Raw genomic sequence first — 27,632 nt, forward strand, 5'->3', positions numbered from 1 at the left:
GCCCCCCCTCCCCACCGACCAGCAATGGAAGGGGTCCCCTTCCCCACCGACCAGCAATGGAAGGGGTCCCCTTCCCCACCGACCAGCAATGGAAGGGGTCCCCTTCCCCACCGACCAGCAATGGAAGGGGTCCCCTTCCCCACCGACCAGCAATGGAAGGGGTCCCCTTCCCCACCGACCAGCAATGGAAGGGGTCCCCTTCCCCACCGACCAGCAATGGAAGGGGTCCCCTTCTCCACCGACCAGCAATGGAAGGGGTCCCCTTCTCCACCGACCAGCAATGGAAGGGGTCCCCTTCTCCACCGACCAGCAATGGAAGGGGTCCCCTTCCCCACCGACCAGCAATGGAAGGGGTCCCCTTCTCCACCGACCAGCAATGGAAGGGGTCCCCTTCTCCACCGACCAGCAATGGAAGGGGTCCCCTTCTCCACTTAACTTAAGCTCACCCTTTTTCAATGACTGCTAATGCAACTGGGCCCTTCTGCCTTGACCACTAATGTTATGGGGTGTTTCTCCACTGACCGCCAATACATATGGGCTTTTTCCACTGAGCAGCAATAGAAGGGATCTCGTCTCCACTCTCTTCCGGGGGTCCTTCCCCACTGTTCACCAATGCAAGCTCACTCTTCTCCCCTGGCCACCCATGTAAAGGGTCCCCCTTCCCCACTGTCCAATATACGGGGTCCTTTTCCCTCTGGTCACCAATGTCAAACTACACCAGAAAATATATTCTCCTAAAGTTTATATTCAAGACTTGGGATTTTAACATTTCTCTAGAAAAATCTTACATGATTTGTTTTTTTTTTTAAATAAAAATAAAAGCTATTGAGCCCTTTATAACTAGCCCCTTACCCGCTTGCCTTGTGCCCATAGTCTTTGCTTACTATGCCTACAATTTTACCACTCTGATGATACCCATCCTTGAGCTCTATCCTCCTATCTGCCCACCTAGGTATGTACCTCCTTCCTACCTATTGCCTTAAAGAGCATGTGTTGGCACCGAACGCTTGATTCCCACTTGCAGCTAGCATGCAGCAATGCATGCAGAAAAGCTTCAGAAAAACTTTTCAGGAAGGACACATTTCTATAATGAAGGGTTGTTTTTACATATTGAATTCAACATCCCTAATGAAGCAGAAAGTGACAATGGGCAGCGAGGCATCCATCCAGTCCCGCTCAGCACCCTGGACACGTACAGGCCTAGAGAGCGTCAGTCATTATATAATGGACTCTCAGATGTGCTCTTACAGTTTGGAAACGCCGTCTCTCCTCTTCAGAAAATCGCTATCCACAGCCATTAGTGTCTATTCTCACTCCTTCAAGGCTGACAAAATTGAGGTGTAATCAGCTTTATGTGCCGGAGGACGAATCCGCCGATGTGTCTGCAAACCAGCAATGGCTCTAATGAGAATGTTACTCACCTTCTGCGACCCCCCCCCCCCCCCCCCCCGAGCCGCAATCATTCAACACAAAGCCAATCAGCAAAGACAGACATCTGCGTATATATGCCGGAGTGTATTTACCCACCATGGACTGCGAGGCACCGACTTGTCTAAACGTCTGCTCGGTATAGAACATACAAAGCCAGGAAACGTTTACAGTTTATAAGAGCCGCCAAACATCAGCTCATCAGCACTGTGCCCTTCAAGTCACATTGTTACAGCAGAGTCCTCATATAAAAAACCTAAGGTTGTTACGGATTAAAATTTTCGTGTTCGATTAAATTGATTTTTTTTAACTCGATCAACTAATTTCAATTATAACGCACATACAGATCCAACTACTTTTAGCTCAACTCCTTGCATTGCAACTCTGCATTAGTCAGTGGTAAATGTGGTATACACTATATACAATCACCTGACACTAGTTCGTTTCCACAATCCATGACTTAACTTCACAGTTCACACAAATACGTTTTAGATTCAAGCTGTAGCACTGACATAAGTCATTTTTTTCCCCACAGTAGTGTGACAATCCCTCCACCTCCGGTCTAACTAATCACTCTCACCTTATGGCATGGACCCCTGTGCAAACAGGTGGTCATGCAAGCGGGTATCAAAAGGGTTAACACAGACCATAAACTTCTCTCACGTCTCCTTAGATCTCAGCAAGGACGCCAGGTCATGGGTAGAAAGAAAAGATCTAAGTGCTCATTGCTTAAGCATAAGATTAAATTTTAGTGTTCAAACACAAACTACTCACATAAAGATGATAAAAACACAGCATGTAAAGCCGACAATCGTGTTAGTTCCATAGGGCAGCAGTGGGTGACGTCATGCGTAGCTCCTCCCCCCGTACGAGTTACGTTCAATCAGAACTTCAACGTCACCGGACTCCTCCCCCCTTCCCTTCGTTAGCAGACGGAGGCACTTGGGGAAGGGAGGAGGAGTCCAGTGACGTTGATGTCCCTGACGTCACCGGATCTCCAACAGAACTCCCTGAAGGCCCCGAAGAATTTTGAGCGATCAAAAATATTAATGGATTAATCGAGGAATTAATCTTTAATTTCCATAGCCCTAAAAACATGCATTACAGAAGAGTCCCCCCATACAATTTAAGCAAAGTTCCCCCATACAGTAATCTAAGACAGCAGAAACCCCCCCCCCCCCCCCCCCATATGGCAAGCTATCATACAGTAGACCATGACAGCAGAGTCTCCCCCTTGCAGAAATTTCCATTACAGCAGAGCCGCCCCCCCCCCCCCCCCCCGAAAGCAGATCCCTTATACAGCAATTTATCACAACAAACTCCCCCATACAGCTATGACAGCAAAGTCTCCCCATACAGAAAAAGTGGCACATAATTGTGAAGTGGAAGGAAAATGATAAATGTTTTTTACATTTTTTTTTTTTTTTTTACAAATATCTGAAAAGCGTGACGTGCATTTTTAGTCAGACCCCTTTACTGGGATACCCATAACCAAAACTTAGTGGAACCAATTGTTTTCAGAAGTCACCTAATTTGGAAATAGAGTCCATCTGTGTGTAATTTAATCTCAGTATAAATACAGCTGTTCTGTGAAGCCCTCATAGGTTTGTTAGCGAACCTTAGGGAACAAACAGCATCATGAAGGGCGAGGAACACACCAGACAGGTCAGGGATAAAGTTGTGGAGAAGTTTAAAGCAGGGTTAGGTTATAATAAAATATCCCAAGCATTAAACATCTCATGGAGCTCTGTTCAATCCATCATCTGAAAATGGAGAGAGTATGGAACAACTGCAAACCAACCAAGACATGGCCGTCCACCTAAACTGACAGGCCGGGCAACGAGAGCATTCATCAGAGTAACTCTGGAGGAGCTGCAGAGATCCACAGTTCAGGGGGGAGAATCTGTCCACAGGACAATTATTAGTCGTGCTCTCCACAAATCTGCCCTTTATGGAAGAGTGGTAAGAAGAAAGATATTGTTGAAAGAAAGCCATAAGAAATCCTGCTTGCAGTTTGTGAGAAGCCATGTGGGGGACACAGCAAACACGTGAAAGAAGATGCTCTGGTCAGATGAGACCAGAATTGAACTTTTTGGCCTAAAAGCAAAACACTATGTGTGGTGGAAAACTAACACTGCACATCACCCTGAACACACCATCCCCACCGTGAAACACGGTGGAAGCAGCATCATGTTGTGGGGACGTTTTTCTTCAGCAGGGACAGGGAAGCTGGTCAGAGTTGATGGGAAGATGGATGGAGTCAAATACAGGGCAATCTTAGAAGAAAACCTGTTAGAGTCTGCAGAAGACTTGAGATTGGGGCTGACGTTCACATTCCAGCAGGACAACGGCCCTAAACCAGAGCTACAATGGAATGTTTTAGATCAAAGCATATTCATGTATTATAATAGCCCAGTCAAAGTCCAGACCTAAATCCAATTGAGAATCTGTGTTAAGACATAAAAATTACTGTTCACAGACGCTCTCCACCCAAACTGACAGAGCTTGAGATATTTTGCAAAGAAGAAAGGGCAAAAATTTCCCTCTCTAGATGTGCAAAGCTGGTAGAGACATCCCCAAAAAAGGCTTGCAGCTGCAATTGCGGTGAAAGGATGTTCTACAAAGTATTGACTGGGGGGGGGGGCTGAATACAAAATGTACACCACAATTCACATTATTTATAAAAAATAAATTGAAAACCATTTATCATTTTCCTTCCACTTCACAATTATGTGCCACTTTGTGTTGATCACATAAAACCCCAATAAAAGCACTATTGTGTCTGTTCATGCCAAACTCCATTTCTTTTTCAATAATATTGAAATAACCCCAATAAAATAAATTTACATTTTTGGTAACATGACGAAATGTGGAACATTTCAAGGGGTGTGAATACTTTTTCAAGGCACTGTATCAATTACAGCAGAGTTCCCCCCCCCCCTCCAAATTCAGTAATCTATGACAGTGCTTCCCCATACAGTGATCTTTGATGGCAAAGTTCCCCCATCAGAGGTGTAACTAGAACCTTCAGGGCCCCAGGGCAAGAAATCATAAATGGCCCCCAACTGGGGCCCTTCCCACTGATACCGGGGTCCTTTAAAGCGGAGGTCCACCCTAAAGTGGACCTTCCACTCATTGGAATCCTCCCCCCCTCCGGCGCCACAATTGGCACCTTTCAGGGGGGAGGGGGGGTGCAGGTACCTGTACAGTACAGGTATCTGCACCCACTTCCGGCGTAGATTCTGCAGAAGGTACGCCCCTTTCCGCAAGTGCCCGCCCCTTTCCGCAAGTGCCCCGCTGCCTGCTGGGAAACACACGGATCCAAGAGACAGCGGGGACCATCCTTATTGCGCAGCGCGACTCGCGCATGCGCAGTAGGAAACCGGGAAATGAAGCCGAAAGGCTCCACTTCCTGATTCCCATACCCAAGATGGCGGCGGCAGCACCCGAGAGACGATCGAGAGATCGGCTTCGGGTGCCGACATCGTGGGCGCGCTGGGCGGGTAAGTGTCACTATTTTAAAAGTCAGCAGCTGCAGTATTTGTAGCTGCTGGCTTTAAAAAAAAAAAAAAAAAAAAAAAAAAAAACGGCGGAACTCCCGGCGGACTCCCGCTTTAACCTCTAGGATCCTTTATTATGGTCCCACAGCGGGCCACCTTCCTGCCGTGGTGGCCACAAGCCAGAGCCCAGTCACAAGTGCAACCTTTGCGACCCTGGCAGTTGTGCCACTGGTGTCAGTTATTTTATTTTTGTTATTTTCTTATAATTTTATTGTTTTATTTTATTGGTTTTGGTCAAATATTAGGGGACTAACCAGACCCCGTCGTCTTATTTGTAAGATAGAGAAAGGAACTAAGGAACTAAGGACATCGATTCATCAGTCCCTTACTCTGCAGCCTCAGCTGTACAGAATGAACAGGAATATCTCTTTACAGAGCTTTCTGTTCATTCACGAACATAGTTTAATTCATTAAGACAAAGAAGGGGCTGATAAGTTACTCACTTACCGGCCCCTTCCCCACTCCCCATCCTGACAGATCCCCTGCAGCAGCCAGCGGGAGGTGGGAAGGGAAAGCCTGGTAGCACTGCGGGGGGGGAGGGGCGGAAGCAGCATTTTGAGGAAATTGATGGCCTCAATGCAGCCGCTGAATGTCTCTCTCCCTCCCCCCCCCACACACATCTATTACAACTGAGCCCCTATATAGCAATATATTACAGTGATGCCCCCCCATACAGCAGTCTATTAGAGGAAGTGCCCCCCCCCCCCATATAATTGTATTGTATTTGTGTAGGCAAGTTTATAATTCTAATACAATCTATAACAGCACCCCCCCCCCCCCCCAGCATGCATTTACAGCTGAGTCCCTATACAGCAATCTGTAACCGCAGAGACCCTCTGCGTTATTCTGTTACAGTAGCATGCCCACCCACACACAGCCCTCACACCCTCTGCTGACATGTAGCTACCATATGGCTCTCAATCTGGTGCCTGTCATTTCCCATGACACACACCCCCCCCCCTCCCCCAAGCCTCTGTTACAGGCAAACCATAAGATTTTTATATATTTTTTTAAATGTAGCCGTTTTTAACTTAATGTGTATAGCGCTATCCTATGTACACCATTTTTGTTTTGCAATTAACCATTTAACACATGACAAAGGATTCCCAGAGCACCACAGGTTATCCAGAAATACATCAAAGCAGAAAAAAACTAAAAAATAAAAATCAGCCTTCATGCATACTGTCACTCCTTGAAATCTCGGATGGAGCCAACAGGCGCCAAAGCTTTTCACAAATTTTCAGTTATACCAGTAGAAAATATTGCATCATAAGAACAGTATTTCTTTCTATGCAAGCATAGAGGTCTAGAGAGCAGGTTATGGGTTACAGCTGAACCCCTGGCAGACAATAAAAATGCCAATTAAAGAAGAAATATATTCATTAAAGAACATTCTATATAATAATAAAGCACCAAAAGTTGTCTTTTCAATTCCCTGCAACTAGAAAAGCAGCTTCTCCTCCCTTATCCAATCAACAGGAAACTTTGTACTGAACTGCTTTGTTATTTGCTGGCTGCACGGAACAATTTTAAAGCACAACTCTGGCAATATGGGGCCATCAGCCACAGCAATAATTGCAATGCAGGACCTCTTTCACCACAAAATGTCCTCAATCTTTCAGGATAAATATCAGAGATATATTAAATATCAAAATATATCCTACATACGGAGGGAGACTCCAGGGGAAGGAGGGGGGGGGGGGGGTCACTTGAGGGGACTATGGAGCCCAGAGTTGGATTTTATGCCAATTTCAATCCCAAAAATAACCAAACCGATGAAGACAACCTTCCAACAGTTCTTATGGTTTCAACATCTTAAAACAGTAAGTGCTGAAATGTAATAAACCTTTAGGTTAAAAACTAGCTGACAGTTGAACTTGCCTTTGTGTGACCAACAGTGATGTAAGTAACAGAGTTAAAATAAACAGTTACTTAACGCAGTTACTTTAGAGGGTAACGAGTTATCTGATTCCTCTTCCCCTCATGGTAACTCAGTTCCCATTACTTGGGCAGAGTAACCACAATTACATCTACCGCCCGGGAGGCCGCCGTGGCCGCGCTGCCTGGCCGTTCGTTCCGCCGCGGGGAGGGGGGGCTTTCACCCGCTAAGCTGAGAAGAGGCTGAGACTCAGAGAGACTGTCTGAAGCGCCCCATCCCACCCCACTTTTCCAGAGAGAGAATGTAGGGAGGCGGGGCGGACACTGAAAAGTGAAGTCAGCTGACACCAATCGAGTGTTGGGGAAGGTCTCTCTCTCTACCCATGAGGAAAGGCATCCCTGGAGGCATTCAAGTGACTGACAATTCGAATTGCAGTGCAATCAATCCATCCCAAGTACTCCACCACCTCTGCTTCTTACTGATCCCAACCCTACCCACCCACCATTACTTCTACAACAGAGGGGATGGGGGGGATAGGGTAGGGATGAGATCAGTGGTGGTGGGGGATGAGATCAGTAAGAGGTGGGAGAGGATGGCACCACTGCCGCCGTCACCCCCCCCCCCCCCCTCCCCTTAGTTCTGCACTTTTCTTCATTTTGACCATCTCCCACCTTTTCTTTTCCCACTTTCTGCAACCGACAGCGAGGCAGAATTCCTCCAACTCCAACTAACATGGCTGGGGCACTATTCCTCCCAATGATGGGGCACAATTTCTTCCACTGATATCATTGACGGCTGCACTATTTCTCCCAATGAAACCAATGACGGGCCAATATTCCTCCCACTGACACCAATGACGGGCCAATATTCCTCCCACTGACACCAATGATGGGCCAATATCCCGCCCACTGACACCAATGATGGGCCAATATTCCGCCCACTGACACCAATGATGGGTCAATATTCCGCCCACTGACACCAATGATGGGTCTATATTCCGCCCACTGACACCAATGATGGGTCTATATTCCGCCCACTGACACCAATGATGGGCCAATATTCCGCCCACTGACACCAATGATGGGTCAATATTCCGCCCACTGACACCAATGATGGGCCAATATTCCGCCCACTGACATCAATGATGGGCCAATATTCCACCCACTGACACCAATGATGGGCCAATATTCCACCCACTGACACCAATGATGGATCAATATTCCGCCCACTGACACCAATGATGGGCCAATATTCTGCCCACTGACACCAATGATGGGCCAATATTCCGCCCACTGACACCAATGATGGGCCAATATTCCGCCCACTGACACCAATGATGGGTCAATATTCCTCTCACTCACATCGACGGGGGGCCCGATTACTCTCACTGATGCCAATGATGGGGCACTATTCCTCCCACTGACACCATGATAGGGCACTATTCCTGCCACTGATGACAGGCTGCAATTGCTCCTCCTACTGACCAACAAGCCTGGGGCATTGTTTTTTATCCCCCGTTTAAACTGGGACAATTTCTATCACCACTGGAAACAGCCTGTCCCCCTAAAATCTGAAACTGGCCCTTTGTTTGTAAAGTTTGGAGACCCCTGCTCCAGTGTAACAGCGAACATTTTCAAAGGCGACTGGTTCTCTTTAGGTAAAATTCTTACCATTGGTGCACCTTGATGGCCAATGATCAAGGGTTTTGGCCCCAGATCCTTGCGGTCCATGATGCATGGGGAATAGATAGTGAGGGGGACGAGGTACAGTGCAATGACTACAGCCAAATATGCCAGGATGAGACAAATCTGGAAAACTGGAAAAGATAAATATTATTGCAAAATCATATGTATAATATTAACCTTGTATGTACATAAAAAATGGTGATTTCTTTTATTTTGTTGATAATGTTTATCAGCAGAATGAAGAGCCCTTCTCTGTGACTCTGCTATCTCCTAACATAATCCTTGTTCTACAAAATGCACAATTGGCTCATAGTGCTGCTTCTCCCTCCCCCTCTCTGAGCTCTGCTGTACAGGTAGTGAAAGCCCTTGTACACAAAGTCGGAGATTCCATCGGAATGTTTCCTATCGGACCGTTGTGTCGGATATTCCGACTGTGTGTGGTCTCCATCGGACTGTTCCAACTTGCCGGTAAAATTTTCCGACAAAATGATCCGATCGGACATACTCCGATCATGTGTAGCCTACTCCGACGGACAAAGTGCCACGCATGCTCAGATCAAATTCCTAGGCCAAAGCTTTTGGCTAATAGCCTGAACGTAGTCCCGTCGTAACGAAATAACGTCATCATGTTATGTACAATCGGATTTTCCGACAACTTAGTCCGACCGTGTGTATGCAACATCACTTCCGGACCTCTTCCGGAATTAATCCGTCGGAATTACTCTGACGGATTTGGTTGTCGGAATCTCTGACCGTGTGTACAAGGGCAAAGAGTTCTCCTTCAAAAAACATTAAAAGGCATGATCTGCTTACTGCTTCAGGGCCCTATAGCAAAAAACAAAAAAACAAAAAAATCGTGATCGTCCTTTCCAAACATCCACAAACGAGTAGACACTCTAGTACAGTGCAGACGCATCCTCGTGAGAGATCTGGGATCCTCAGTTTGGGGGCGAAGAATAAACTCCAAACTCTTACTTTTTTTTTACTATACCATAATGCAGAAATTTGGCATGGGGGGTGGTAATCGTTGGGGGTGGGAATCCCAAAAAAATAAGCAGACTACGCATTTCAGTGCAACATACACTTTAGTAGAGTATTAAACTAAAACCAGTGATGACCATAAAATACTCACCGGCCCTTTCTGACCGCGCAAACTGGCCGGCGATGATCCACGCCAGCATAGTAATGGCAACCAGTGCCCCAATGTGCAAAAATGGAGCCGTTGCCTGCAAGAAAATGATACTCATTATATACATTTTAAGTAGGATAAATGTAACATGTACAGCTGGCACAGGACGTGAGCAGAAATCTCCTCATTGGTATCACAGACCTCGGTAAGAACTGTTGATATAGCAGGGGAGGTGAGATGTACTGTGTTTCGGGAAGGAAGTTATTTAGTCAAAATATACTCCTTTGCTGCGCTCGGGCACAAAGAATTCAACTCGGGAGTTCATAATCGTAAATGAAACAACGAGAGCGCCAAATGTTGGTACCAAGCCCAGTTTAAATATCTTGACAACTGGTAAGAGGATATAGCCAATGCATTTTGTGGGCTCACAATTCATTCATCGAGGCTTGCATGCTGGCAGTCATTTGGGAAGACTGGACAGTGCCAAGACAAAAAGGTTAGAGAGATCAAAAGGTTGCCAAACAGTTGTCTACCAGCATGCAAGCCCTGATGAAAGGTAGACATGTGCAATTGGTTTTGGTCCAAATACAAATTCAGACTCATTTTTGGTTATTCGGATGTATTTGTTGAAATCTGTTAAAAATTAGCTTTGATTATTCGTTTCCCAATGAATTCAAACTTTGCGGAATGATTAGAATTCGGATCTGTCGAAAAACAAATTCTGTGTGAAGAATAGCTGGTTGTTAAGCAAGCTAGCCGCCCATGTCCTTAACAACTGATGAGTCCTAATCTGTCAGCGGGCTTCCCCACTGACAGATGAATGTAAAGATTGCCGGCAAAAAAAATAAAGGGCCTGAGGTCCCCCCTCAGTCTCTATCAGGCCCTTTGGGTCTGATGTGGATTTTAAGGAGAACTCCATGCCAAAATTCAAAATCCATAACAGACCCTTATCTGAGCATGTAGCCTGGGAGGTCAGGAAGGGGGGGGGGGGCAGACAAGTGAGCGACACTCCCTCCCCAAACCATACCAGGCCACATGCTCTCAACATTTTGATAGGGACAAGGGCCTAATCCCCATAACCATGGCCGGTGGTTGTGGGGGGGGTCTGTGGGCAGATGGCTTATCTGAATCTGGAAACCCCCTTTAACAAGGGGCCCCCAGGTCCCGATCCCTCCCATGTGAATGAGTATGGGGTACGTAGTACCCCTACCCATTCACCATAAAAAAAAGTGTCAAGTAATAAAAACCAAACAGTTGGACAATTTATTTATTTATTTTTTAATAAAGGAATTGTCACTCGGTGTAAATCCATCGTCAATCACACCGTCCCCGAAAAAGAAAAAAAAATGCTATAGCTGACATGGAGATCGTCTGCCTACTGCAGGCTCCTCTGTCTGAGAGTTCTTATATAGGGAAGGGCGGGGGCCACCTGTCTGTCACCTGGTGGCATCTTATGGATTTTGGGGGGAACTCCACAGATATTTTTTTTGGTGTGGGGTTCCCCCTTACAATCCATATCAGACCTGAGTGGGCGAGTTTAACATGCCTGCAAACTCCACACACCAAGCAAAATTTTCTGCGACCACAACACAAAGGTGGGCGGTCAGGGGGCAGTAAAACTCGTTTTACCACCCCTAGCCACCCTTGTGAAAGAGGCCTAAAAGTCCCTCCCCGATATGAATATAAATCAACAAAGCAAGTTACCTGGAAGGAAATGAATAGGACGTTCCATTCTTCCTCCCACATTTGTTCTATGGACGACATAACTACAACTGTAGCGATCAGAACAGCAGCAAGGAAAGCCTGAAAAACAGAAGAAAAACACTTTTAGGCTGGGTTCACACTGGCGGGATGCCGGACATGGCATGTGATTCGCACCGCATTGCTGTGTATATCACATGCGATGTCTACGTGATGCAAATTCAGCCAAACTGCATGGCTGAATTCGCATCGCATTTGGAACAAACTTGTGAAGGACCCCTTTTTTTTGGATGGGATTTAAAGAATTTGAAACTCTTTCAATTTGTACTAAAAGGTCCACTTTAAGAAAATGCAACTAAATGTTTCTATCACAAGCAATTTATCCATGTTGCATTCGACTATATGACACTTGATGGCCAAAGTGTGCTGATTATCACACCTGCATGAGTGTGTTAGACATCTCATAACAAATCATGGCCATGACCTTGTGGTTATAACAGCTTATCTTCTGGGAAGACTTTCTACAAGATTTTGGAGGGTGTCTGAAAATGTGTGCCCATTCAGACAAAAGAACTATTGTGAGGTTGGTTACTGATGTTGGATAAGAAGACCCAACTCTACGGGACACTCAAGTTCCTCCACACCAAAAGCATCAACCATGTATTTATGGAGCTGGCTTTGTACACAGGGGAACAGTCATGCTAGAACAGAAATAACATTCCCCAAACTGCAAGACTGGAAGTGTGCAATTGAATGAAATAGCTTTGTATGCTGTAGCATTAACAGAACCATTCCCTAGAAACTCTAGGAACTAAGGTTGCACCGATACTAGTATTGGTGATGATACCGAGTATTTGCACAAGTATCGTTACTCGTACAAATGCATCGATACCCGAAACCGTTACTTTCAGGCTTGGTTCTTTGAGCTGTCAGTGGGTCTCCCCAGTGTTAAAGTGGTTGTAAACTAATTTTTTTAACTTTTACCTACAGGAAAGCCTATAATAAGTCTTACCTGTAGGTAAAAAAAATATCTCCTAAACCTGTACGGTTTAGGAGATATTCCCCTCGGTATGCACCGCTGACTGCAGCGGCGCATGCGCACAATGGGATTCTCGGCCTGAAAATCCGGCAGTGGCCGACCGGCCGGAATGAAATCTCCCGCGCGCATGCGCGGGAGTGACGATATCGCGGCTCCGGCCACTCACAGCGCCAGAGCCGCGATAGCCGGAAGAAACGCCGAGGGAGCATGTCAACTCCCTCGGCATGGATCGGGCCAGATGTCGGGGCCTCGTTCTAAGGTAAGTATTTCATAATGAGCTAGTATGCGGTGCATACTAGCTCATTATTCCTTTTGCTTTGTAGGTGTTTAAAAATAAATAAATAGCGGGTTTACTACCGCTTTAAAGAAGTCCGGTAATTGGAGCCGTAAAAAAAAAAAAAAAAGCAGCCGGAAATGTTTATTAACAACATTGCTCAGCCCTGAAACACTAAAATAAAAGAAACATTGTTTTTTTGTATCTTTGTTTCTTCATCTGCAGATCAAAAAAATGAACAAATGTTCCTCTGTTTAACTCCTCAATAACCCTTAATTTACGCTAATCAGCCTTAATTAACGCCCTATTCTCCTTCTCCATCTAATTATTTTCCTGCACTAAACCCTTCTATCTTTGTCTATTTTATAAACGATAAAACATTTAAAACTTTTTTTTTTTGCTTTGTTAGTGAATATTTTTACACATATATATTAACATTATATAGACAATAGTATAAAAATAAATCAGTCCAGTTCCTGTGAATTTAAATACTAAAACAGCGCTTAGATAAAATATGATCCTGTAAACAAAACCATATAAGAGTATAAGAAAGTCCTTTGTGCAGTACTGGTGATGATAATAGTTCAATCAGCGTTGAAGGGTGATGTTGGTGATTATTCTAAGTGTTGTTACAGCACCATCCACCAGAATTCCAAGGATTTCACCACGTGTAGCATACCCCCTCAGGGGGTTAAACTCACCAGACAAAGCTGATAGATATTCCCTCAATAGGTTACCATTGTGCCATCATCATCCACTGGGGTCCAGCTGACATATGTGCTCCAAAAAATGTCAGAATACAGAGAATTGCACGTAGCGTAATCCTATTTTATTGAACATTTCTCACATAAGCCAAACAACCCCCCTATAATATTCTACATACACAAAGTAATAATCCAGCATTAAAAGTATTATTGCCTTTCATTGACGGCCGAGAACTGTGCAGCACTATTTATACTATTGTCTATATAAATTTTTATTTTTTTTAAACGGCTGCTGGATCTTTTCCCCCATATGAAATTTTACTTCATGGTAAATTAGGAGGGGCATTTTATACTGCAGAGCTACTGGTTGGTTGAATTTGGCGCCGAGTGGTGTACTATAGGCCATTTGAAACACACCTCTTTGATATATATTAACATATATTTTCACATTGAAAAAGTGCCAAATTAAAAAAAATAAAATAAATAAAACGATTTCATTTGTAAATAACTTTTCAATGCTTTGTAACATTGCTGAAAGCTGAAGTTAAAACAAAAAACAGTTGCGGTAGGTATAGGTAATTGGCATCAGCAAGTACTAAAAAAAATAGAATAAAATTATCAGTACTCTTATTCGTTGTAAAAACGAAAAAAAAAAAGAAAATGGTATCGGTGCCATCTAGAACTCAATCATTTGGAGGAGGTCCACAAACTTTTGGCTACAATTCCCTCCAGGCCTATGTAGTCACCTTGTGAAGCCAGTGTATGTTCATTTGCTGTCCCACAGCGATGTGGCATAGTGCTAATATCTGCAAAAAAATAAAAATAAATTAAATATAAATACAGTGAGTGAATCGACAAATGGCAAGTTAATGCAGAACCGAAATCTGCTATATCCATAAAATAATCATTACACTAAATTCCCATACCCAATAATCCTAATATATATAAAAAAAAAAAAAAAACAGCCCTGAACAGTTCAAGCTGAGCATATAATGAATAAGCATATACAGGCAGCTGAAGTTACATGCGGCTCTTGACTAATCACTCTAAGGGGGTGATCTCATCTTCCTATGCCTAACGGGCCCCTATAATTGGTAAGCCCACCCATCAAATCAAAGCATCAATAAATAGGTTGTAGATGCTCACCCATCATTGTAAAAGGACCAATGGGTAGGTGATATTAAAGCGGCACTAAACCCATCGTTTTCAGCCAAGTAATCTGCCATCTTAGCCCTCTGTGCTTTAACTGCCATGGTGCTGAACATGTGATCAGTTATGACACCAACCATTTCATGGTTTGACAGCTTGGTTGAGAGCACATCCAATGTGATAGTGTTCCTGGCATGGATTCACCCACTTCCTGACCAGGCCATTTTTTTGTGATCTGGCACTGAGTCACTTTAACCGACAATTTCATGCGAAGTTGTACACAAAAAAAAGTTATATCCTTTTTTCCCCATAAATAGTGCTTTCTTTCGGTGTTATTTGATCACCTCTGCGTTTTTTTGCGCTATAAACAAAAAGAGCAACAATTTGGGGAAAGAAAAAAAAAGCAATATTTTTTTACTATAATAAATGTCCTCCCAAAAAAAAAAATATATATATATATATTTATTTATTTATTTAGGCTGATATATATATTTAGGCTGATATATATATTTAGGCTGATATATATATATATTTAGGCTGATATATATTCTACAAAAATAAATAAATCGCAGTACGTGTATATTGATTGTGCAAAAATTAGAGAGTCTACAAAATAGGGAATAGATTTACGGCATTTTTATTATTATTATTTTTTTCACTAGTAATGTGGGTGATCTGCGATTTTTAGTGGGACTGCGATTTTTAGTGGAACTGCGACATTACGGCATAAAGATCAGACACCTAGCTGACTTTTTTTTTTTTACTTTTTGGGAACTAGTGACATTTTTACAGTAATCAGTGCTAAAAATATGCACTGACATTGCACTGCCAGGAAAGAGTTAACATCAGGGGCAATCAAGGGATTAAATGTGTTCCCTGTGTGTGTTTTCTAACTGTATGGGGTGATGGGCTGCTAGGGGAAACACACAAATCAGTTTTCCTGCTTAGCAGAAAGACAGGATCTGTGTGATCTCCCCTGCCAGAACGGAGATCTGCCTTGTTTACACAGGCAGATCCGCGTTCTGTCACTGCGGGGAACAATTGCACGTGGCTGGTAGACAGAGTCTGTTCCACCCACTGATTGGTTCACCCGCTGGCACGCACGCCCACAATACAGAGTTCCCAAGCTGATGCACAAGGACGGCAATGAGCCGACCTGCCGTAGTACAATCTCAGCGGCTGGTCAGCAAGTGGTTAAAGCAGAAGTAAACCCATCAATTTAACAGTTTCAAAAAATAAAAAATTCATTTCCGGCATGTGTTGAGAATGCCAACGGTCACATTAGATGTGCTCTCAACCAAACCAGCCAATGGCTGGTGTCATAACTGATATGTGCAGGATCATGGCAGTTAAAGTTCAAACAGAGGCCAAGATGGCAGCTTCCTTGGCTGAAACCAATAAAGACGGTTTACGCTCACTTTAACTTTTCAAAGAGAACTGCACATAACTTTAGCTGTCTATATTTGTTGATCTACTTGTTTTCACACACATTTTTCACCAAGGGTCCCTCAGCTAATGTATTTTACAGTACTTCAGGGTAGGGCGGCAGAATAGCTACAGCATTATTTTAGAATTACACAAGGTAGTGCCTGCAAATCGAGAAACACCGGCATTTTCAGCTCAGATCATTCAGAAAATAAGGATATTGGCAATCCATTTAAAAAGATGAGATGTCATCGTCAATAGAGGAATATCAGGGTGAACATTACAGCCAATCATGGTAGGTGTCCTCTAAATTAGTTTACGTGAACCTTGGATTTTCAGCATTAGGTGGCCCCACATAAAAAAAAAAAAAAAAAATGCTAGGTTAAAAAAAAGGGAAATTTTTTTTTTAAAAATACTCCTCTTACACTCAGATTTCCTGCACGCTCACCTGGGACAAGAATGGCATCAATGGCCCTTCTCCTGAGTCCTGGGTGTAAAAAATGAGCTCCTGTATAATCCAGGAGTGCAGTCTGATGGGGTTTGGGGTTCTCAGATACCCAGGATCCTGGGAAAAGGCCCAATGATGACATCACCCTCCCTGACAGGAAGCTGCCGGACCCTGGGATGCAAGGTCCCCCTAAGGGCATCTTCCACACTGCTACCTAAAAACACAGTTTTTAGGGATTCAGCGGCTTTTTTTTTTTTTACCGATTTAAATGCAGATCATCGTTTTAAATGTGCCTGTACAAAAAAGGTGTGTGAACATGCGCTGAATATACTGCAGATCAGTTAAAAAATAATAAAAAAATAAAAAAGATCTGCGTTGCCGATCAGTATTTTTACGCACATATACACGCATATGCCACACTCTCCTGGTTAAAATAAAGGGGTGAAAGATTACGACGCAGGTGTGCGCATGCGCGCAAATACGCGCAAGTACTATACAACCCATACCCGTGTTTTTTCTCCCAGGAATGTCTAATATTCATACATCAGTAATGTGGAACCGTGAAAAGGGCCCCAACTGAACTTTTAAGGCAGTTAGTAACCATGGTAGTAAGAGTACCGTCAAAATAACCACACATCTATAGATCTGGTAGCCTATAGCTTAATCTGGAACCCAGCGTTGGGCTCAGAGTTGGAGGCCAGACCAAAGGTGGTGCTCCCAGGAAAGTTCCCAACATTTTTCGGAATATATAGAAATTCATTCTTCATGGGAGGGTAAGAGCGAGGTATAATGGTCTAAGGGTGTAATAATAAACATATATAAGTATATGCACAAATACACAGAGTGGACAGTTAAACTTTACAGTATGATAGCAAATATTACATACTCCCGATATATGGCTGTGTCAAGGAAGTTGTCACTCTAGATGTGTCCCACCAGATTGTGCCCACAGATGGAGGAACAGGTGAGAGGGAAAGGGTATCCAATACACCAGGGGAGAGGGCGAAGTGGATGCCAGATGGAAGGTGACCAACACTGCGTCAGTTGGTGCTCACAAGGATTACATATATGGAGCCACTCCTAATGTAATAAAGGTGTTTATAGAAAAAGCGATGATGAGAATGATGATGAGTGTAAGATGTATGCATGAGTGTGTGTATTATAGCAGCAATGGGGATAGGGAAGGAGATGGGAGAAAGAAAGGAACAAGAGGGTAGGAGGAGGAAGCGGGGGCAAAAAAACTCTGCAATGTTGGTCACCTTCCATCTGGCATACACTTCGCTCACTCCTCTGATGTATGGGATACCCTTTCCCTCTCACTGTTAATCCATCTGTGGGCGCAATCCAGTAGGGCACATCGAGAGACATCTATCATCTTCCCTGACATAGCCATGTATCAGGAGTTTGTAATATTTCCCATCATACTGTATAGTTCATCTGTAATGGTATTAACTGTGCACTCTGTGTATTTGTGCATATACGGTACTCTTACCCTCCCCGAAATAAGGATTTTCTATATATTACAAAATATGTTGGGAACTTTCCTGGGTACACCACCTCTGGTCTGGTCTCCAACCCCATGAGACCAGCCCTGGGTTCCAGATTATGAGCTATAGGGTACCGGATTCTGTATGGTTATTTCTACTTGTTCTTCATTTTATACTCTGATCACCTTTTTATCATGTCGGAATAAAACGTATTGATTTTACTTCACTGTACTCTTACTATGGTTACTGCCTTTAAAGTCCAGTTGGGTTCTATTCTCTGTTCCATATTTGAATCTATGGATGTGGCAGTCAGTCTTTTACAACACTGCGCTATTTACATTCATACATCAGTATTGTGTGCAAATACCCCAAATGTAAACCTGTCTGGGTGCGCAAAATATCCACTATCTGTATCTACTGACATCAAAGTTCCTATAACACTTCTACCAATGAGAAGCCAGCGGTTGAGTCTTGTAGCCAGTTATTCAAGAACCAGAAAACAGTTTTTTTTTTTTTCAATTTAAAACATTGACCTTTAAATAATCTTCCCAGGGCCCGAGCCTGCACTAGCAGGGCTTTAAGCGGATACAATCTCCCTATATGATCCCTCCATTATCCCATGAATATTTAAAAGCTTGTTGATGGATCACAGTAATAAAAAAAACGCGTTTAGAGAATGTTTAATCCCAGCCCACCGATAAAGCTCTTGGAGCAAATAAAGCGCCATAATTACAGCAGTACGTTTGTTAAATGTTGGGCGCATACAAACCACATAACATTAAGAGGACACAAAGGTGACCGAGGCAAATGAGAACAAATGTAATTACGAATAAACTAGCGTTTTCAAAGGGAAGCTGGCAATTATGAACAAAGCCGCTCTGTCATTTAGCACGGCCTTTCCTTTCCCGACTTAAGCCATTGAGTACATTTTGTACCCTGTTGCTCTTAGGCCCAATTCCCTCTCTAAACGCCAGGTCTGAAGAACATGGTGAAGAATAGGCCAATAATAGATTTTTTTAAACCCTTGACCTTCAGAAGATTTAACCCCCCCCCCCCTCCCCCATGACTAGGCCATTTTTTAAATAGGACACTGCGTTACAATGGACAATTGTATGGTCATGCGACATTGTCCCCAAATAACATTTTTAATTTTTTTCCCCCTCGCCAATGTGGGTTTTTTTTAGGCTAGAATTGAAAAAAAAAAAAAAAAAAACATTAGAAAAAAAATATTTTCTGCTATAAAACATATCCAATAAAAAAAAAAATATAAAATATAAACATTTCTTCAATACAGGCCAATATGTATTCTGCTACATATTTTTGGTAAAAAACGAAAAAACAAAAAATGAAATAAGCGTATATTGATTGGTCTGCGCGAACGTTCGTGCGTCTACAAACTAAAAATATGCACGTCACTGCAATGACATTGGCTGGGAAGGGGTTAATAACTAGGGTGATCAAAGGGTTAACTGTGTGCCTAGCCAGTGTTTTTGTGTACTGCGTAGGTGCTTTTACTGGGAGAGAGATGGATTTTATTCCCTGCTTTGCAGTTACACAAGATCCATCCCTTTTCCCCCTGTCAGAACGGAGATCTGCTTTTTTACACAGGCAGATCTAAATTCTGTTTTTGGGGGGGGGGGGCAGGGACATTTGGGACATTTTTGATAAATGGTAGTCCCAGTGACATTTATACAGCGATCAGTGCTATAAAAATGTACATATTACTGTATGGGCAGGGAAAGGGTTAACACTAGAGGGCAATTAAAGGGTTAACTATGTTCCCTAGGTGTGTTCTAACTGTAGGGAGGATGGGACCGACTAGGGGAAGAGAGAGATTGGTGTTCGTACTTCGTATGAACACACGATCTGTGTCCTTTCCCCTGAGAAAACGCACACACATCTCCGTTCTGCAATGAGCAATCGTGGGTGCCCTGCGGGCACTCACATCGGCTCTGGGGACACGCTTCAGGCAGGCGTGTCACCGGAGGCATCTTAAAGAGCTGATGTACAGCTACGACGCAGCATAACTGCGGCAGCTGGTCCGGAAGCTGTTAAAATCCATACCAGACCCGAAAGGATTGGGTGGGGAACCCCGCTCTGTTTTTTCTCAATTTCTTATTTCCGGGAATTGTCTAGTATACATTCAGCTGTCAGTGGGGAACTGAGCAAAATTGCTACTGCTCCTAAACACTTGAAAACACTCCTAAATACTGCAAAAACGCTGGCAAAAAAATGCTATCCCAGCATTTTTTCTGCAGTTTGAGTGTCTAGTGTGCATGTTACCTTGAATAAAAAGGGTATTGCACCATTAGAAGTTTCCCCCTTTTCTATGGTTTTTGTAATGGGACTATTTTCGTTGCTTCGGAATGATAATACACACTCACCATACAAGCGCATATCGATCTCTTTATGCTTTGAGGTTCTACAATCTGGCGAGCCTGTAGGCTTTGGTGATGGTCCTTTTATAGTAATTGGAACTAGGTCTTAATATTGGAGATTGCTGGATTTTCTTTTTTTGACTAAAACAGTGGAAGGTCTAATCTCTATTCTACCACTGCGTTTTTTTCTTAATGTTTGAAGCAAGAACTACATACAGTATATTGCCCTTCCTTGAAGATGCCTAAAAACGTATACTATTGTGGACGGTAAAATATTCACATAGCAAGCCTTCTTAAATGGGAGAGAGACCTTGACTGCCACTTTACAGCCTAGGAAACGCAACACATCCTTACACTCACCCATAAATCCTCCTTATGCATCAGAACTAGGGGATCCTCACGCACTGGTACAGAACCCTTGCCGCCCTCTTACATAAACTCTTCCCAACAGCCTCTCACCACTGCTGGAGGTGAGAAGAGGACACCATCCTCTACATTTTCTGGTCATGTCCTCGGCTCTGAAAATTCTGGGCAGAAGTGTGGCGGATAACCCAATTATTCACAGACCGGATGGTGCCAGATAAACCGACATACTTCCTTCTACACGAGATGGGGACACCAAACAGTGCATACAAAAAGTCAGTGATCCGATACCTTTTAGACGCAGCGAAAGCATGCATCCCACTGAACTGGAAATCCCCACACCCATCAACCATAGCCCAATGGCTTCACAAAGTAGGCGAGGTTAGCAGGATAGAGGACCTGATCCTCACCAGTAAACATCGCCAGGAGACTTACTCCAAGACGTGGCAGGCATGGAACGCATTTAGATATTCTGAAGAGGGATGGAGACTCAGAGGGACCGACTAGACAACACACCTAACACACGCCTCACCCAACCAGTCCAGGCCTCCGGAACAAGTAAATAGGAGGCAACTGCCCCAATAGAGACCCGTGCCCAAATCCCCCCCCCCTTTTTTTTCTCTCTCCCCCTCTTTCTATTGTCCCCCTTTTCCAAATGGTACTACACCACTTTCTAGGTTCTCTCCCTTACAGTAAAAGTCAAAATCAGACGGGAGCCCAAAACCACAAGACCAAAGAACCTTTCACTTCTCGTTCCTAAGACCTCAGACTTCTTCTGGCCCAAAAAGGGCCTTCACAATTACACAGGAAATGCCCACCTATGTAAAGACTCAGGCTCAGATCGTTTGTTCAAAACATGAAGTCAAAAAGAGACAGATTTATGTTGATGTTTAATTGCATGTATGACAACCACTTGTATGTCTTTGTATTGTGGTCTCTGTGGACCGGTTTCCCTGTAATAAATAAATTAAATAAAAAAAAAATATTCAAATAGATCGACCAGAGGAACTGGATGCTACATGCACAGCATTGATGGCAGATCTGATTTAAAATGGCAATCTACTTTTTGCACACCTGACCCTGTAAGACAATTTTTCTCAACTCAAGTCCTCAAGCACCCCCAACAGGTAATTTTTTTCAAGATTTTCCTCAGATGACTATTACATAAGCACCTGAACGACCACAACATACAGGGATATACAATGTAACACTGACATACAAACCACACACATAGGGTGGACTTGATGGACTTGTGTCTTTTTTCAACCTCACCTACTATAACTATCAAATCACTTGTGCTAAATAACTTGGACTGGAGTAGAGAAACACTACTGAGAAACACTCCCAGTCCCCAGTCACAGAGCCCCCCAGACCCCATTCTGTGCGAAGTGACTTACCAAGAGTGCTGTAATATAAGTAAATCCCGCAGCAGTAGTGACAAGGATTGGAATGGACCAGTCATCCCAGCGTCCTGTTCTATTATATAAAAACCTGTAAAACAAGATTATTAAATTTAATAAACATTTTTAATGTTTGCAGGTGCATTTCGTGTATGAAGGCTTTTTAGAAACTGAGGGGAAAAAAGTATTTGATTCCCTGCTGATTTTGTATGTTTGCCTACCGACATAGAAATGATCAGTCTATAATTTTAATGGCAGGTTTATTTTAACAGTGAGAAACAGAACAAAAAAAATCGACGCATTTAAAAAAGGTTATAAAATGATTTGCATGTTAATGAGTGAAATAAGTGTTCGACCCCTTCGCAAAACATGACTTTGGTGGCAAAACAATCACAAAGGTCAGACGTTTCTTGTAATTAGCCACCAGGTTTGCACACATCTCAGGAGGGATTTTGTCCCACTCCTCTTTACAGATCCTCTCCAAGTCATTAAGGTTTTGAGGCCAACAATTGGTTAACTCAAATCTTCAGCTCCATCCACATATTTTCTATGGGATTAAGGTCTGGAGACTGGCTAGGCCAATCCAGGACCTTAACGTTGTGCTTCTTGAGCCACTCCTTTGTTTTGGGTCATTGTCATGCTGGAATAGCCATCCACGACCCATTTTCAATGCCCTGGTTTAGAGAAGGAGGTTCTCAGCCAAGATTTGATGGTGCATGGCCCTGCCATTGTCCTTTTGATGCAGTGAAGTTGTCCTGTCCCCTTAGCAGAAAAACAACCAAAAAGCATAATGTTTCTACCTCCACGTTTGACGGTGGGGATGGTGTTCTTGGGATCATAGGCAGCATTCCTCCTCCCCCAAACAAGGCGAGTTCAGTTGATGCCAAAGAGCTTTATTTTTGTCTCATCTGACCACAACACTTTCACCCAGTTGTCCTCTGAATCATTCAGATGTTCATTAGCAAACTTCAGACGGGCCTGTACATGTGCTTTCTTGAGTAAGGGGGCCTTGCGGGCGCTGCAGGATTTCAGCCCTTCACAGCATAGTGTGTCGCCAATCATTTTCTTGGTGACTTCAGTCCTGGCTGCCTCAAGATCAGGATTTTCCCATATAGTTTTGGGCTGATTCCTCCCTGTTCTCATGATCATTTAAACTCCACGAGGTGAGATCCTGCATGGAGCCCCAGACCAAGGGAGAATGTGTGTTATTTTGGGTTTCTTCCATTTGTGAATAATCGCACCAACTGTTGTCACCCTCTCACCAAACTGCTTGACGATGGTCTTGTAGCCTATTCCAGCTGTGTGTAGGTCTACAATCTTGTCCTGTCCAGGTCTACAATCTTGTCCTGTCCAGGTCTACAATCTTGTCCTGTCCAGGTCTACAATCTTGTCCTGTCCAGGTCTACAATCTTGTCCTGTCCAGGTCTACAATCTTGTCCTGTCCAGGTCTACAATCTTGTCCTGTCCAGGTCTACAATCTTGTCCTGTCCAGGTCTACAATCTTGTCCTGTCCAGGTCTACAATCTTGTCCTGTCCAGGTCTACAATCTTGTCCTGTCCAGGTCTACAATCTTGTCCTGTCCAGGTCTACAATCTTGTCCTGTCCAGGTCTACAATCTTGTCCTGTCCAGGTCTACAATCTTGTCCTGTCCAGGTCTACAATCTTGTCCTGTCCAGGTCTACAATCTTGTCCTGTCCAGGTCTACAATCTTGTCCTGTCCAGGTCTACAATCTTGTCCTGTCCAGGTCTACAATCTTGTCCTGTCCAGGTCTACAATCTTGTCCTGTCCAGGTCTACAATCTTGTCCTGTCCAGGTCTACAATCTTGTCCTGTCCAGGTCTACAATCTTGTCCTGTCCAGGTCTACAATCTTGTCCTGTCCAGGTCTACAATCTTGTCCTGTCCAGGTCTACAATCTTGTCCTGTCCAGGTCTACAATCTTGTCCTGTCCAGGTCTACAATCTTGTCCTGTCCAGGTCTACAATCTTGTCCTGTCCAGGTCTACAATCTTGTCCTGTCCAGGTCTACAATCTTGTCCTGTCCAGGTCTACAATCTTGTCCTGTCCAGGTCTACAATCTTGTCCTGTCCAGGTCTACAATCTTGTCCTGTCCAGGTCTACAATCTTGTCCTGTCCAGGTCTACAATCTTGTCCTGTCCAGGTCTACAATCTTGTCCTGTCCAGGTCTACAATCTTGTCCTGTCCAGGTCTACAATCTTGTCCTGTCCAGGTCTACAATCTTGTCCTGTCCAGGTCTACAATCTTGTCCTGTCCAGGTCTACAATCTTGTCCTGTCCAGGTCTACAATCTTGTCCTGTCCAGGTCTACAATCTTGTCCTGTCCAGGTCTACAATCTTGTCCTGTCCAGGTCTACAATCTTGTCCTGTCCAGGTCTACAATCTTGTCCTGTCCAGGTCTACAATCTTGTCCTGTCCAGGTCTACAATCTTGTCCTGTCCAGGTCTACAATCTTGTCCTGTCCAGGTCTACAATCTTGTCCTGTCCAGGTCTACAATCTTGTCCTGTCCAGGTCTACAATCTTGTCCTGTCCAGGTCTACAATCTTGTCCTGTCCAGGTCTACAATCTTGTCCTGTCCAGGTCTACAATCTTGTCCTGTCCAGGTCTACAATCTTGTCCTGTCCAGGTCTACAATCTTGTCCTGTCCAGGTCTACAATCTTGTCCTGTCCAGGTCTACAATCTTGTCCTGTCCAGGTCTACAATCTTGTCCTGTCCAGGTCTACAATCTTGTCCTGTCCAGGTCTACAATCTTGTCCTGTCCAGGTCTACAATCTTGTCCTGTCCAGGTCTACAATCTTGTCCTGTCCAGGTCTACAATCTTGTCCTGTCCAGGTCTACAATCTTGTCCTGTCCAGGTCTACAATCTTGTCCTGTCCAGGTCTACAATCTTGTCCTGTCCAGGTCTACAATCTTGTCCTGTCCAGGTCTACAATCTTGTCCTGTCCAGGTCTACAATCTTGTCCTGTCCAGGTCTACAATCTTGTCCTGTCCAGGTCTACAATCTTGTCCTGTCCAGGTCTACAATCTTGTCCTGTCCAGGTCTACAATCTTGTCCTGTCCAGGTCTACAATCTTGTCCTGTCCAGGTCTACAATCTTGTCCTGTCCAGGTCTACAATCTTGTCCTGTCCAGGTCTACAATCTTGTCCTGTCCAGGTCTACAATCTTGTCCTGTCCAGGTCTACAATCTTGTCCTGTCCAGGTCTACAATCTTGTCCTGTCCAGGTCTACAATCTTGTCCTGTCCAGGTCTACAATCTTGTCCTGTCCAGTCTTGTTCTCCTTGGACAGCTCTTTGGTCTTGGCCATGGTTGCATGATGGGAATCCGATTGCTTCTGTGGATAGGTGCCTATTATACAGGTAACAAGTGGAGATTAGGAGCACTTCCTTTAAGAGTGCGTCTAATCTCAGCTCATTACCTGTATAGAAGACACCTGGGAGGTAAAGATATTGCAGATTGCTAGGGGATAAAATACTTATTTCATTCATTAAAATACAAACCAATTTATAACTTTTTTGAAATGCATTTTCCTAGATATTTGTGTTATTCTGTTGCTCACTGTTAAAACAAACCTACCATTAAAATTATAGACTGATAATTTGTCAGTGGGCAAATGTACAAAATCAGCAGGGGAGCAAATACAGTTTTCCCCTCACTGTAAATCCACGGCACAGTTTACAAAGAATAGTGGGCTTTCTAATAAGAAAGCAGTATCAAAAGGGGAATGGGATAAGGGAAAGGACATGGACCTTTTGGCCAGAGTGTCAAATGGCCAGGTCATTGGTAGGAGTTCCGACTCATCCAAAGTGAGGATGGAGTTCACCAATATGGGATTCAGAAGGGGCAGGGGGTGAGGAAAGATCTCCTGAAAAAAGAGGGGCCGTACCTTGAAGGGAGGTGGGAACACAGCGGAGTACTCCCAACATAAGTTTTATTGAAAATTTGCACACAAATAGACAATTTGTAAACATTCACAAAAGATGGCAAAAAAAAAAGTTTAAAACGGTAACGTTCTAAAAACACTCCCGGGATACCAGCCATGCCACTTCCATTCATACAAGACACTAAACAGGTTAGTAAAGATGACACGTGAAAAAGGTGTTTAGAGGGGTCCTGGGAAACCTACGAGGCACTTGCAGCTACATGCTATGTGCCTACCTTTAGGACATTCAGGCCCACGGTATACCCCGTGTCTCCAGTATTGGTAAAATATAGACCGAATCTGCATCCTATCCCGACAGTGTAAAAACATAACGGATAACACCTACAGACTGGTCTGAAGGGCTCCTGGGAAACCCACAGGGCACTGGCAACTGAATGCTAGGTGTCTACCTTGAGAACATCCAGGCCCAATTATGCCCTGTGTCATCACTTAAGTGCAAAGGAGGGAGTCCGTGGCGGACCAGCATACAAATACCGCAGTGGACGTTATGTCCAAGTTCTGAGTTCATGTGGTATTCACCAATTCAAAGCCACTGCTGTCTGCACAAACCCAACAAAGGGCAGCAACATAAGGGCTCAAAACCAAAATGGAAGGGATTCAATGTCAAGATGTATGGCATAGCGATGAATGATGCAAGTGGTGATGGGGCAATTCAAGTGCGGTCACTGGGTATCAAAGGAAGAAAAGAACGGCTGCATGCCACAGGAATGTTCCAATGATTTTATTCCAAAAACAGCAAAGGACAGCCAACAAAGTCAGAGCGTCGGAACCCAGGAGGTGACGCGTGCGTTTCACACTGACCTCAGTGCTTCTTCAAACCCGGTTTGCACCGAGACTGTAGTGACTGCTCGCCCGGAGCGGCGTCTTCCTTGTTTGCCCTCAATAAGATGCACAGGGCACTGACAATATTCCTCTTCAGCGAGGAGGTAGGACTCGCATGTAGTTGTGCATAATTTTCGGTGTTGGGGGGGGTGAGTCTTCCTTCTGCATCCACTTGTCACTGTTGCCCCGCTGATGTTGGTGCTGCAAGTCACTCAGGTTCCACTGTTGCAAGCCTAGTGTATATCCATCTACGGCCGGCCGCTCACTTGCTGTTTTGTTTTCGGTTTCTGCAACTTTCACTTCCTGTTTGTCATGAATGGATATGGGCAATCAGGTGGTAGATTGCCTGGGCATGGTTGAATAAAGGGGAGTGCCTGGGGCCCTACACCAATGCGTTTCACCCACCTAGCACATGGGTTTCAGCAGGGTGGGGTGACACCAAATTCCCTCCATTCTGTAGTCAGTGGTGCAATGTTGATTGTCTTTGGCTGTTCAGGTTTTTACAGTCTGCGGGTTTGGTTGCTCTTCCCTGCCTTCTAGAAAACTGTGTATTCTGGAACATAGGCATGGAGCAAGGCAAACAGGCAGCATGAAGATTTATACGGTCTTACCCAATCCCTGGGAGAGGTGGCCCAGGTGGTGGCTGGGACTGGGTATAGTCTGAAAGACAGAACAGCAGGGGCTTTCTGTAAGGGGATTCCACCTGTTCAGGTTGGGGGTGGCTGCCCCCTACCCTGAGCCATCCTACTTAGCCCAAATTGTTGCTCATCGAAGTTCCAGTTAAGATTAGCTGGGGGGCCTA

General features: G+C 44.2%; 1 protein-coding gene across 7 annotated transcripts in view; it reads right to left on the minus strand.

Moving 5' to 3' along the window:
* Positions 1–27,632, minus strand: part of GDPD5 (glycerophosphodiester phosphodiesterase domain containing 5) — a 333,808-nt gene that overhangs the window by 61,247 nt on the left and 244,929 nt on the right. For all 7 annotated transcript variants that reach the window (XM_077451455.1, XM_077451453.1, XM_077451454.1 and 4 more), the window contains 5 exons: positions 22,047–22,140; positions 14,146–14,205; positions 11,386–11,484; positions 9,685–9,778; positions 8,538–8,683 (listed from right to left, as the gene is read on the minus strand). In XM_077451455.1, the coding sequence (XP_077307581.1) occupies positions 8,538–8,683; positions 9,685–9,778; positions 11,386–11,484; positions 14,146–14,205; positions 22,047–22,140 (493 nt within the window). The remainder of the gene's footprint in view (positions 1–8,537; positions 8,684–9,684; positions 9,779–11,385; positions 11,485–14,145; positions 14,206–22,046; positions 22,141–27,632) is intronic.

Source organism: Lithobates pipiens, unplaced genomic scaffold (assembly GCF_037356315.1).
Source record: "Lithobates pipiens isolate NorthernLeopardFrog02 unplaced genomic scaffold, aLitPip1_a1.2 Scaffold_23, whole genome shotgun sequence".
Classification (NCBI taxonomy): Eukaryota; Metazoa; Chordata; class Amphibia; order Anura; family Ranidae; genus Lithobates; species Lithobates pipiens.